Genomic DNA, 12,158 nt, shown 5'->3' on the forward strand with positions numbered 1-12,158 from the left:
GTCCTCTCTGAAGTGTTCCCTACCTCACCCTGGCCGATATCCTTCTACTCTCTGACATTTTGGCATATGTGCTATTCTTTTTTTTTTTTTTTTTTTAAGATTTTATCCATTTACCTGAGAGAGAAAGAGAAAGAGAAAGAGGGACAGAGATAGTGAGAGAGAGCATGAGTGGGTAGGAGAGGGAGAAACAGGCTCCCTGCTGAGCAAGGAGCCTGAGGCACGCTCAGTCTCAGGACCCTGGGATCATGACTTGAGTGGAAGGCAGACCTCCACCAACTGAGCACCCAGACGCCCCCACATATGGGCTATTCTGATACCCAGTTTTGACTCAGTTTCTCCATGTGGTTGTTTCAGGGTCTGGGAGATAGCTAGCTTAGAAGATAGTCTCCCTAGCTTGGAGGATAGTGCAGATCAAGGCAGGTTTACTGACCAGTTCTTCTTCTTCTTCTTCTTCTTCTTCTTCTTCTTCTTCTTCTTCTTCTTTATTTTTTAAAATAGATTTTACTTATTTATTTGTCAGAGAGAGGGAGAAAGAGCAAGTGAGCACAAGCAGGGAGAGTAGCAGAGAAACAGACTCCCCGCTGAGCTGGGAGCCCAGTGTGGGTCTCGATCCCAGGACCCTGGGAACATGACCTGAGCCGAAGGCAGCTGCTTAAACGACTGATCCAGCCACCCAGGCGCCCCTGACCAGTTCTTCGTGAAAGATTCTTTTCATGCATTCTTGTCCTCTAATACACCGTGAGACAAAAGAATAGTAACATTCACAGGGTGCTAGCATTCATTTATATTGCAAATGGTTTCGTTACCACAGCTTGAGATTCCCATACCTGTATTTCAGAATTTCAGAGCAATAAACTCTTTGAGTGTTTTTATTCTTTCAAACTTTCTCAGGCAAGGCATTATATAACCAGAGTGTCTTCTAGTATCCAACACAGCCTTGTAGGAAGCATAAATCCTGATACAAGATAGGTTGCAGCCTTATGACTCAGGAAATTGCAGGTATGAAAGTAGCTCTCAATCCTGGGGGGGGGGGGAAGTTAATTAAATATATTAATCTCCCAAATCCTAATACAGTTCTTCCTTTACTTAGGATGGGGTTGCATCCTGATGAAACCATCATAAGTTGAAAATACTTAAATTGAGATGCATTTAATACTTAACATACTGAACTTCATAGCTTCGCCTAGTCTACCTTAAATGTGCTCAGAATACTTACATTAGCCTATAGTTGGGCAAAATCGTCTAATGCAAAGCCTATTTTATAATAAAGTATTGAATATCCCACTTGATTGAATACTGTACCTAAAATAAAAAGCAGAATGCTTGGGCACAGAATGGTTGTAAGTGTATTTTGTTGTTTACACTGGTGATCACGTGGCTGACTGGGAGCTGTGGTTCACTGCCAAGGTCTAGTATGATGACAGGCTATCATACCTTGTGTTTTTAGTCCAGGAAAAGATCAAAATTCAAAATTCAGACTGTGGTCTGTGTTGAATGCATATTGCTTTCATACCATCCTAAAGCTGAAAAATTATAAGTGAAACCATTGTAAGTCAAGGACTACCTGTATTTTATTCATTCTCATGTCTTTAGGACTAACCTTTTTTTGTTACTCCACAAAGTCCCCTAGTTGTATTTTGAATATTGGTCTATTCTATGTCCATCATATATACAATTAGGATTTCCCAGAATATGTCATTTGGACTTTGTGTTTTGTTTTATGTTTGTTTGTTTTGTTTTAGCTGAGGATCCTTCAGAACAGTTGCTTTAGTATGGTTATGTAGAAGTAAATAAATCGAAGACCTCGGTCCAGAAGCATATCTGTGTGGGTCAGGAAGGAGATAGGGGAGCTGGTGCTTTGTGACAGCAGAATCACAGATAGCACAGTGACAGAGGAGGACACAGAACAGCGCCTTTTACTACAGAAACTACCCAAACAAACAACATGGTCCTCAAAAATCAACTCTGAATCTATAAAACAGAATGCAGTACTTCCCTCCCTTCCCATCTAGCATCTCAGCAAAGCAATAATAGTTTTAATAAGTGTGCTGCCAAAAATGAGTGTGATCAAGTTTGGCCAGTGCGAACTTTGGGCAAAATTTCTATAAGTAAGGACTTCTTACCACCTTTAAAGGTAATATGCCCTGTGATTGTTCTAGAAAATAATACAATACACAGTGTGTCCTGAATACATTTGATCAGGGTACTTTTGATTCTGAACAATCCCTTAATATCTCTATAAACTAGTGTTCTGAGGTCAAGGCAAGGGCGCGCCATGCTAAAGTCTTGGGAAGGACCTCAGCTTGTAATATCCTATGCATTTTACCTGGTGTAGATTTGCTTGCCTCAATCACGAACCCCCAAGAACAGTTTTGTACTAGAAGCTACATAAAAGTTAGTTCCCATACTTAAGGATGTTGTGACCTAAACCAAGATTAGCTTTGATTTTTATTGTTATTTTTAAATTCAGATTCTTACTCTGCCATGGACTAGATATGTCACATATCATACTTAAGCCTCAGGTTCTTCATCTGCCATATGGGAATAATAATAGCACTCAAACCTTCAAGGAAGAGACTGGGGTAGCTCTTTTTTCTCTTTACTCTAGTGCTTAGCATATCCAATATTCAGAATTTTTGCTAGGTGAAAGAAATTATGAATGCATGCAGGGATCAATGAAACTTTTGAGAAATAATAGAATAAAGTCCAATATGGAACTCACCGGTTAAGACCTGAAGAGAAGTGATAAACAATGAAGAGAACCACATGGATTGTTTAGTCAGTGAAAATGTTTCAGAAGAGGTACCTTGAAACTGAACTTGCATTTATGCCATAACTTTTTACAAATACTGTATTCTGCTACTGGTTGTAAAGATTAAGAACTGTGATTTTTACTAAGATGGTGTAGAGTTTACACATGCATAGACTGAAAAACAATATATTTACCCTGTTTCCCCAGAGTTTGTCCTGCCCTTGATGCCAAAATATTAATACAATGCAGTGTGGCTCACAAAGTGGCAGATACAACACGTTATTTCCACGTGGACAGTCTTCAGTTCGTAGTCCCACAGGGAATCAGATGCTTTATTTACATCCCACTGAGATTTTATAACCTAGACATCCCTGTTATGTACAATTACTTGATATGTTTATCTTTGTAGAGGTATACCCTATTTTTTTAATAAGATAATGATTGTGACCAGCAGAGGACGTTTACGTAGATGAGTCAGCTATAGATGAGCAGAGACGTTTTTTAACTTTTTAAGTATTTGAGGAGAGTTAGGAAATAAGTATATATTTACTGTATAGCATTTCAGGGCCATCTCCTTAATATGTATTATATGAAACTTAGAAATTCAATACAGCATTATTACTTCAAAGTGTACTTGTAAGAGATTTGTGATTTGAAATCAGTCTCTTGTTTTTTGTTGTTGTTGTTGTTTGGTTTTTTTGTTTTTTTGCATCAATGGTTAGGACTGTGGAGGGAAAAAAAAAAACGTAATTTCCAGGTTACTGTATATAATTAATATTTAAAGCTTAAAGGTACTGTCAGTTGATTGTAATAAGTTTTATCTATACTTTCTGGCTTTTCTCTTAGTACTGAAGTTTAATTAGAAAATAAAAATTTGGTGAAGTAGAAGCTTTATTTAGGTTGATGGGTTAGGAATTTAGTTTCGAGACAAGTCAATCTTGGAGTATACTCTCATGTCTGTTTCTATAAATGGTTGATTATTTTATAATGCCTTTTATCCTGGTCACTTCTCAGATTTGTTTTAAAGCACATGAATATGCCTTAGGAAGTGTGATATACATGATATACCTTATTTTTACATTTTGCAACATTCTCTGTATTAAAATCCAAAAAGTAATGATTACTTGCAGAGTAATATGCTTAAATTAAAATACACATTTCTGTTTTAATGAAAGGACTACATTATGACAGAGGAAAAGTATAACTCCTTTCTTTCCCCCATAAATTAAGAGTTTGCATTCTATCTGAAAGAAGGTACAGCTCTTCACAGTCTAGAAATGCACCAGATCACATATAGTAGGAAAAAAGATCCATATATATATTTAAAATTATTTGCCTCTACTAGGAAGATACAGCAATAAGAAGAGGGAATCTACCTTTAATAGTTTATGTAAATAGGAGAAAAATAATATATAAAGAATTAGTACATATGTTCAAAGATAAGCTAATTTCAAATATGTCTTCAGGAAGAAACAGATCTTTTTTTTTTTCACAAATCAAAGATATAATAATAAGAAACTCTCTCATTTAATTGATTTTAATAGTACTAAACAAAAGAAGAGTTATGTTTTAAGAAATCATCCTATGGGCTAATGGCATTTTGTTGTCATAAAAATCCTTTATTTAGCCCTCTCCACAAATAAGCTCACAGCAGGAGAAAGGCCACTAGTTAGAGCAATTTGGAGGATAAGTAAACAGAAGGAATGGCTAGGAGCAGAGTGTCATCTGGCAGAGAGCTTATTTCCTGAATCCTGTGGATCTGGTTAAAACCCAACAGAGATGCCAATATGCTTCTCCTCAGTAAATGCTACCAGTCTCCACACCACCAGGCCTACTGAGGCTTATGCGTGGCATTTTATCCAAGCAGTCCTTTGCATAGCTGCACAGTGCCTGCAGTGACCTGAGTCAGTCATGCAAAGAGACTTTCCTAAGCTCACACCAATATTTTCTTTTAGTTTCCATTTTCTGCTGCTCCTGACCCACGGGTTGGTGCTATTGTTCAATGATGTAAGAGGAGTGGTGGAGGAAGCACTTTGTGCTCTTCTTAGATACGATCTTGACTTTGTTTAGAAGCAAGGCTGAAAATCCCTAGGCTGAATTTCTTTACAAGGTTGCTGTCATGTGTGCACCTGGGACACCCATCTCGTCAGAAGGGTGGGGAGAAGTGAGGTCCCTTGATTCCGAAGAGGAAAGAGTCAAGGCCCGAGGAGCAGGTGCTGGTAAGCGACAATGAGTTTGGGGCACGGGAATCCCACTTCATTATTTTTAAGAGTTGGACAGAAACCTATATTAAAAAAAAAAAGAAAAGAAAAGAAAAAAAGAAACCTCTATTTAACACTCCCTCTGTATCTGTTTTTCTAGTGTAATTATTCCCATTCTATGTGTGTCAGGTATGGTGTGATTTTGTTCCATTTTCTCAACAGAGTAAAGTTTCTAGTTATCAACTTTATCTTCATTTCCTCTGGAAAGAAATTACTAGATTTGTAATATAGCTCTAGGGATTGTAAGATGATTAATCACATTCACAATTTATTTTCTTGTGTAATAGCCAGCCCCAAAAGATACAAAGATTAGACCGCCAGTATTCTCTGAAAATAAGGAAAAGCAATAGCAAGTTGTTTAATTGTGCATGAGTTTTGTTTTGTAGTCAGTGGATATCATGCTTTCGTTCATGCTAGTATGGAAAGTAAGAAATACTGGACAAATAAGAGTCATCATTAGTGGATAATTCAGCCCCAAAATAGGAAGTTTGTGTCACTTTTTCAAAATAATGGATCCCAGTTCTTGAAAAGAGCTGAAACGTTTCCACACAGGCCTTGACCTGGACCATAGTAGCACAAGGTCAAATGGCGTATGTGAAGCAAGCTCAAAATTGCAATTGATGTTAGGCTTTATGTGTTCTCTCCCCAGGGAAATCAGTCTGCTGATCTTTGAAAGGCTGTGGAGTCACAGCTGAGTGAGAGCCTATGAGATGCTATGAACTATATAACCCCAAGTTGGGATATGTGTGGTTCAAAATGGACAAAGGGATAGAAATGCTCTACATAAGTAAATATTGTAAATACAAATTTCTGAATTGACCAGATAAAAATGGAAGGGTTTTCTTTTTCTATGTATATGTGGACAGTGTCTTAGGTGACTGACACTTGTTACTGTGCATAAGATCTCAAGAGTATGTGGTACCCAGAAATAAGTGAAAGGATATTTTAAAATGAGGTCGATATTAGCCCCTTCTCATATTGATTCTGTATTTTAACTCTAGTTATGAAATCTATGTGTACCATTTCAGAGAACTTATTTGGTTTACCAAACATCTTTTGTTAGAAATACAATTTGTTACCATTTGATTAATTTCCTCATATGGAGACACTTCAGGGAATTCAAGATAATTCTACCAAATTAACATAAATTCATGACATGGAATGAGAGGAAAATATTAGATTAATAGCATTCAGAATGACTTTATAATCTCAAATAAATTCATACCAGTTAATGAGAAAAAGGGAAATATGAGAAAATACAAAAAAGAATTACCTCAAAACTCAGATACAATAATAGTCCCATGCAGTGAATTAAGATATTTTACTTCAGTTGGCTTAGCCTGCATAGGTCTATAAAGTCCATAGATTCTTACATTTCAATCAAACAAAATTGTATGGTATCACTTGGACCTAGGGGAAATTGGTGAATTGATTTTTGAAAGTTTGACTTCCTTCCATAGATTATCTTGAGTATACTTGCTGGGTCAGTTTCTAGACCTTGACATGTGTATGTGTTCTCTGTGACAGGGCCATAGAGAAAGAAATGTAAACTCAACAAGGATAAGAGTTCAGCCCCACAAACTGTTCTGGAAAACCCTCCCTGGCTTCAGATGTAGGAAATAGAGGTAGATGACTGTAGGCCCCTGCATCACCATGGTTTTCCACACCAGGTCACAGGCACCTCAACTCTGAGGTAATCCATCAAAATAATTAACTCCTACTTACCGTAGTGTAGTGAAAAGCCTTTGCATGGACATTTAAGTCAGACAAAGTCAAGTCCAAATTCCAGCTCTCCTCCTTATAAACCATTTGACTTAGGGCAAGTTAATTAGCGATTCTGACCTTCATTAGTAATATGGGTTAAGTAATACTGATTTTGCCATACCTATGAGAATGACATGTAGTAAGTAAAATAATGCAGCACAATATTTGGCACATAACAATTATTCAAATAATATTTCTTTCTCTTTTCTCTTTTCCAAGCAGCAGTTTGGCCAGTCTTTAACTTAAGCCAGTTTAGGCATACTTATTTGGGGTAAAGAAAAGGCAAAGATTCTAAATAGAGACTAAAGACATGTTTCCTTAAGAGGTTGAAAACGTTGAGATTTGCTGATTTGTGTGAGACTGATATTTTGCAGTTGATTTGGTGTTGGTGAGATGATCCATGGTTCAATATTAATTTTTTTCTCATCAGATAATTATTTCTGACAGGTATATATAATTTAATTAAACACAGTGCATTTAGTTTAAATAAATGAAACATGGTTCTTAATTCTTCCCCTATTATCATTTGATCATTTAATCTTCTAAAACAAACTAGAAACAGTCTGCCTCTACTTTTCAGTAATATTCTCCAGTAATTAGAGAAGTGAATCATTGTTCATTGTTGTCTCTGGAACCTGAGTGATGTACCATGATAAAAATGAAATTTCAGGAGTGACATAATTTCACATCAACTAATATTTGTTGTTATTGTTGCTGTTGTTCTGTAATTCATGATATGGGGTTGATAGAATAAATATAGTGACCTAACAGAGAATGATTCTGTGTGAAAAAGACTATGAGTTTGTGACTCTACAATCATCAAAAAACTGCATCTTTTAATATAATATGACACACACACACACCCCCCCCCCGCCCCTGCCACCGCCAACTCCCTGGCAAAACCTATTTGGAGCTGTCCTTTTGCCCCCTGGAGATGAGCCACTATTAGCACTAGGCTGGCTATACCGGAACACTTTTGTCTTGTTCTCAACAATCACTCCTGTACTCCTGGTTGATGCCTCCTGGTGCCGGTTGTTGTCATTGAGCTGAGTAAGACCTCTCAGGGAAACTGCAGGGGAAATGGTCTGTTACACAGAGCTTGGCAGAACCATTGCCAGTGACTGATAATGGGACCATATCATTTCAGGTGAGTTTTCTGTGGTCCACAAGCCAGCAGGGGTCTGCTTGACTTTGTAATCTTAGCTTATGGATATCTCAGTGCAGTGTCACTGGGGGCATAATAGGAGGAGCTCTTTAAGCATATGCCTGAGTCTTTTCTGTTGTGCTGGTTTTAAGGGACCACAGCATTTCATTTTGTTTCGTTTCGTTTCTCTGCCTATGGGAAGGTAACATCTTCAGAGCATTGTTTCAGGAAATGGTTAATTACAGACTTACCAGAGCTTTGGTGTTTGCTACAGTGGGAACCTCTTTAGTACAGCACAGAGCACTATAGATTAATGCGGTAATCAATGAGAATCTGTACACTGCAGAGATCTGTTTTGATGACAGCAGCACTTATGGCCTTGCTTAGTGTCACCGTTGTATAATGTTGGACACTGCAGCCTTTTTTTTTTTTTTTTTGGTTTTGATTTAGAATGCAAGGACCATAAGGAATTTTAAAAGTTCTTTTGCATTTTTGGCGGATTTTTTATTGTGCTGTGGATTTGCTGCCTTTGCTAGCTAGAATTTAGTGCTTTGATGCCAGTAGCATTTATTTAACCACTCCGATGCTGCTGTTATGTTTGCTGGGTTTCTGCAGTTTCTCCTACTTCATACGTTGCACTCAGGAGCAGGTAAACTAAGCTATATTAATCTTATACATAAATGTAAAATTCATGGAATATATTGTTTAATTATCCCAAGAGTAAGATACTAAAGTGCTTCATTCAGAGCCTATCAATATAGAATAAGGAATAGTTTGCTTTTAATGTGGCAAATACACAAATATATCATCATTTTAGAATATAGTGGTGATCATTGAGCTGCATTTTATGAAGTTATTTTCATGTTTCAAGTGACTACTTGAAGCGTACATTAAATTGTCTGCTATTTAGTATTTAACTTCCAGCTTGATGTGTGTGTGTGTGTGTGTGTAGTACACAATTCAGAAAGTATATATTGTCCTTTTCTGATGGACAAAAGACAGTTGTTTTCCCTGTTTACTGAATTTCACTAAAATTAGAAAGCTTCAGAACTTAATCTTCTTAAAGAGAGAAAGATACCAGTTTCTGCATAGATGGTTATTTTGAAGTGTTTAGACAAAGGCTGCCAAGGCCTGGTTTCTCCTAATCGACAGTCCTGATTTTAGAGCACAGCATGGAATTGCCTGTGTTTCTGTGATGTTCAGCTGTGGATTAAAAGGAAAACTATTCAGATATAATGAATAGAGAGCCCAGACAGAAAGAAAGAAAAGAAAATGCAGTCTTTGGGTCAGAGGTTTGGGTGTATGACCTTGAGTAACAGAGTAACCAACCCCTCCTGACTCTTGTTTCCATTCTGCCTGTTTGAAAAGAGACGACTGTTACTCTCAGTGTGAATGACATAATGTTTTTCAGGTCCTCAGGATCCTCTGATGATGATTTCTGTGTAGAAAAAGACACTATTAAATTTTTTTTTAAGATTATTTATTTATTTATTTATTTATTTGATAGACAGAGAGAGATCACAAGTAGGCAGAGGGGCAGGGGGAAGCAGGCTCCCCGCTGAGCAGAGAGCCCGATGTGGGGCTCGATCCCAGGACCCTGAGATCATGACCTGAGCTGAAGGCAGAGGCTTAAACCACTGAGCCACCCAGGCACCCCCACTATTAAATTTTTAAAAGCATACATTTTTCTTAATAAAGGGAAGGGATAGTGCTCTTCCTGTCTTGTCTTTGCAGGGTTATCGCAGCTGAGGCTTTTTGGAAGGAAGATTATGGCTCTTTTAAATTAAACTGGTAAATCTCTTGGCTTCATTGTAACTCTTTTGCCAGACTGGCATTGAGCAAGTTTGAGGTGTCCTGGGGCACTTACTGTTAGACTGTATTCCTTTGGGGAGAAGCAGCATCTCCAGGTATGCAGCAGCAGGGTAAGGTCCTGGATGCAGAGGCTCTGGGCCTCTCTGAAAGCCTGCCAGGGACACAAGCTCTCCTGGCTACTCCTTGCTCCCTCTCAGGTACAGCAAGTACTGCTGAGAGCAGCTGAAGAAAGCGCCTGCCTGCTTTTCCCAGCAAATGACTTTCAAGAGGTCCACTTTCTGCTGAGGACAAGCTTAAAATCCAAGTGATCAGAGGCAAAAGGAAAAGAAGAAGCCAGCCATCTCCTGCTTATAAAAGTATGAATCAGATTGCTGTCTATCAAATGCTAGTTAACATTCATGATAAATAACACATTCTTTCAAGAGGATAGAGGATTTTATTGTGAATTGAGCCATGTGCTTGCAGAGGGCTATAGTTGCTAGCTAATAAAGATCATGAATCTCGTGTTCATGGTCACGCTTAATGTCTTCTTAATGATAGACATCCACTATTTTGAGATGAAGACTCAAGCAATGATGGTTCATGCTCCCATACCACTGCACCTGAGAGGTGAGAGGAAAATGTGATTGATTTCTTGTTCTCTAGCTTTGAGGGAGCAGTCTGAGTTTACAGTCCCTACAAATATATGTATAAAGGCAGTAACTTCATTAGTGAAGCAATTATCATACAGAAGATCGCCCACTCAGTTCTCTTTGAAGTTTGTGATATTGTTGGTTATTAACACGTGGTTGATGGGCGCCTGGGTGGCTCAGTGGGTTAAGCCGCTGCCTTCGGCTCAGATCATGATCTCAGGGTCCTGGGATCGAGGCCCGCATCGGGCTCTCTGCTCAGCGGGGAGCCTGCTTCCCTCTCTCTCTCTCTGCCTGCCTCTCTGTCTACTTGTGATCTCTCTCTGTCAAGTAAATAAATAAAATCTTTAAAAAAAAAAAAAAAAAGAAAAAGAAAAGAAAAGCTCTTCAGGAGAGGGAGATATTTTCATTCTGAATTATTGCCCGTGAATGGCCCTGAGGAAAATTCTCTTAGATGATGGAATTCATTTGGAAAACAAAGACAAAATTAATCTCAGTGAACAGCAAGTATATATTCTGGGTAATCCTGGCATGTTAGGGAGAAGAAAATTTCTTTACCATTCAGAATTCTTCTAGCTGATTTAAGAATTAAAGTGACATGAACCAGAATAACATGGGGGAAAAAGAAAAGAACAAGATTTAATTACATGTACATAGAGGCCCAATAAAGAAATTGAGACCTAAAGAAATGACCAATGCAGGCAGTTTTTATGCCTTTTAAATAATTTTTTCCCCTAGATGAAATGCTTTTATTTTTGGATCAGTCAAATATATAAAAATTCTTTAATATACAAACTCCAATCACAACAGCATCTGTATAGCAATGAAGGAGCATATCAGGGGTGGGGTGAGAGAAGGTTTCCAGGGTCCCTACTGCTTCCTATATCTACACTAACTCTGTGACCTGTGGCCTCTGAGAGCATGTCTTCTTAACAGAGGGCAGATCAAAGCAGCCAGAGGCAGAGAGGACCTGATGCTGACACTGAGACAGACTGAGCACAGCAGGCCCCTCCACGATGCCATCTTCCCACTGTGGTGTGGCCTCCAGGGAAAACCAGATCCAATTAGGAGATAATAGGAAAGTGACTGTGAGGAGAGTCAATAATGAATAAAGTAAATATTTCTTCTTCTTGGTTTTCTAAGAAGATTAAAAAGAAGCATATCTAATTATAAAAATAGAGATCAGTGAAGATTTACTCCTTATCTTATAGTAATATTAATAATCATCTTATTTTACTGTATTCAGTTTCACACTGATAAATGGTAGACTAGTGACATGGATTTAGATTTTGGATAGCCTGCTTCGAGTAGGCCGACTTTCGTCTTTAAGAAGGTAATTTTTCATAATCATATAATGAGTTGGTCAGTTTGTTGCAGAATTGCAGCCAAAAATTGTAAATGCCTACTTACTATAAATCACTCATTTTAAAGAAGGTTTTATGTGAGTTGCATGAGTTTTAAAGACCAGGGAGATAAATTCTTATTCTGACAAATTGTCAATATTGAATAAATTTAAGCTGACTTCAGAAAAGGGGGCATATTGATTGTAACAGATGTGGGTTCTAGCAAACATGTTTTCAGTTGTATAACATCTGTCAGATATTATAGACTTATTAATAGCTTTTGAACTTTTTTGTGGTAATAAGAAGCTGTTAACCTTACAATATTTTGCTTTTTGTTTTATTTGTTTTTCTCTCTCTACAGAATGCTTAGCCCTTGAAGCTTAGTCCTAACTTCTAAGTAGGTCCACATTGGAACAATTGTTTTATTCACTCTGAAGTTTTACTTTTATTTCA

The 12,158-nt window shown here is 37.7% G+C and overlaps 1 protein-coding gene across 49 annotated transcripts in view; it reads left to right on the forward strand.

The window, feature by feature from the left end:
• RIMS1 (regulating synaptic membrane exocytosis 1) overlaps nt 1-12,158 on the forward strand; it is a 501,274-nt gene that overhangs the window by 304,201 nt on the left and 184,915 nt on the right. For 8 of the 49 annotated variants that reach the window (XM_059178433.1, XM_059178444.1, XM_059178447.1 and 5 more), the window contains exon 1: nt 4,594-4,971. The exons of 27 other annotated variants lie outside the window; for them this stretch is intronic. In XM_059178433.1, coding sequence (XP_059034416.1) covers nt 4,872-4,971 — 100 coding nt within the window. In that variant the 5' untranslated portion in view covers nt 4,594-4,871. Of the gene's footprint in view, nt 1-4,592; nt 4,972-8,393; nt 8,571-12,158 lie in introns of those variants that run through there. 14 more of the 49 variants (XM_059178434.1, XM_059178436.1, XM_059178438.1 and 11 more) reach the window with 5 other exon arrangements.

This window comes from Mustela lutreola, chromosome 6 (genome assembly GCF_030435805.1).
Source record: "Mustela lutreola isolate mMusLut2 chromosome 6, mMusLut2.pri, whole genome shotgun sequence".
NCBI lineage: Eukaryota > Metazoa > Chordata > Mammalia > Carnivora > Mustelidae > Mustela > Mustela lutreola.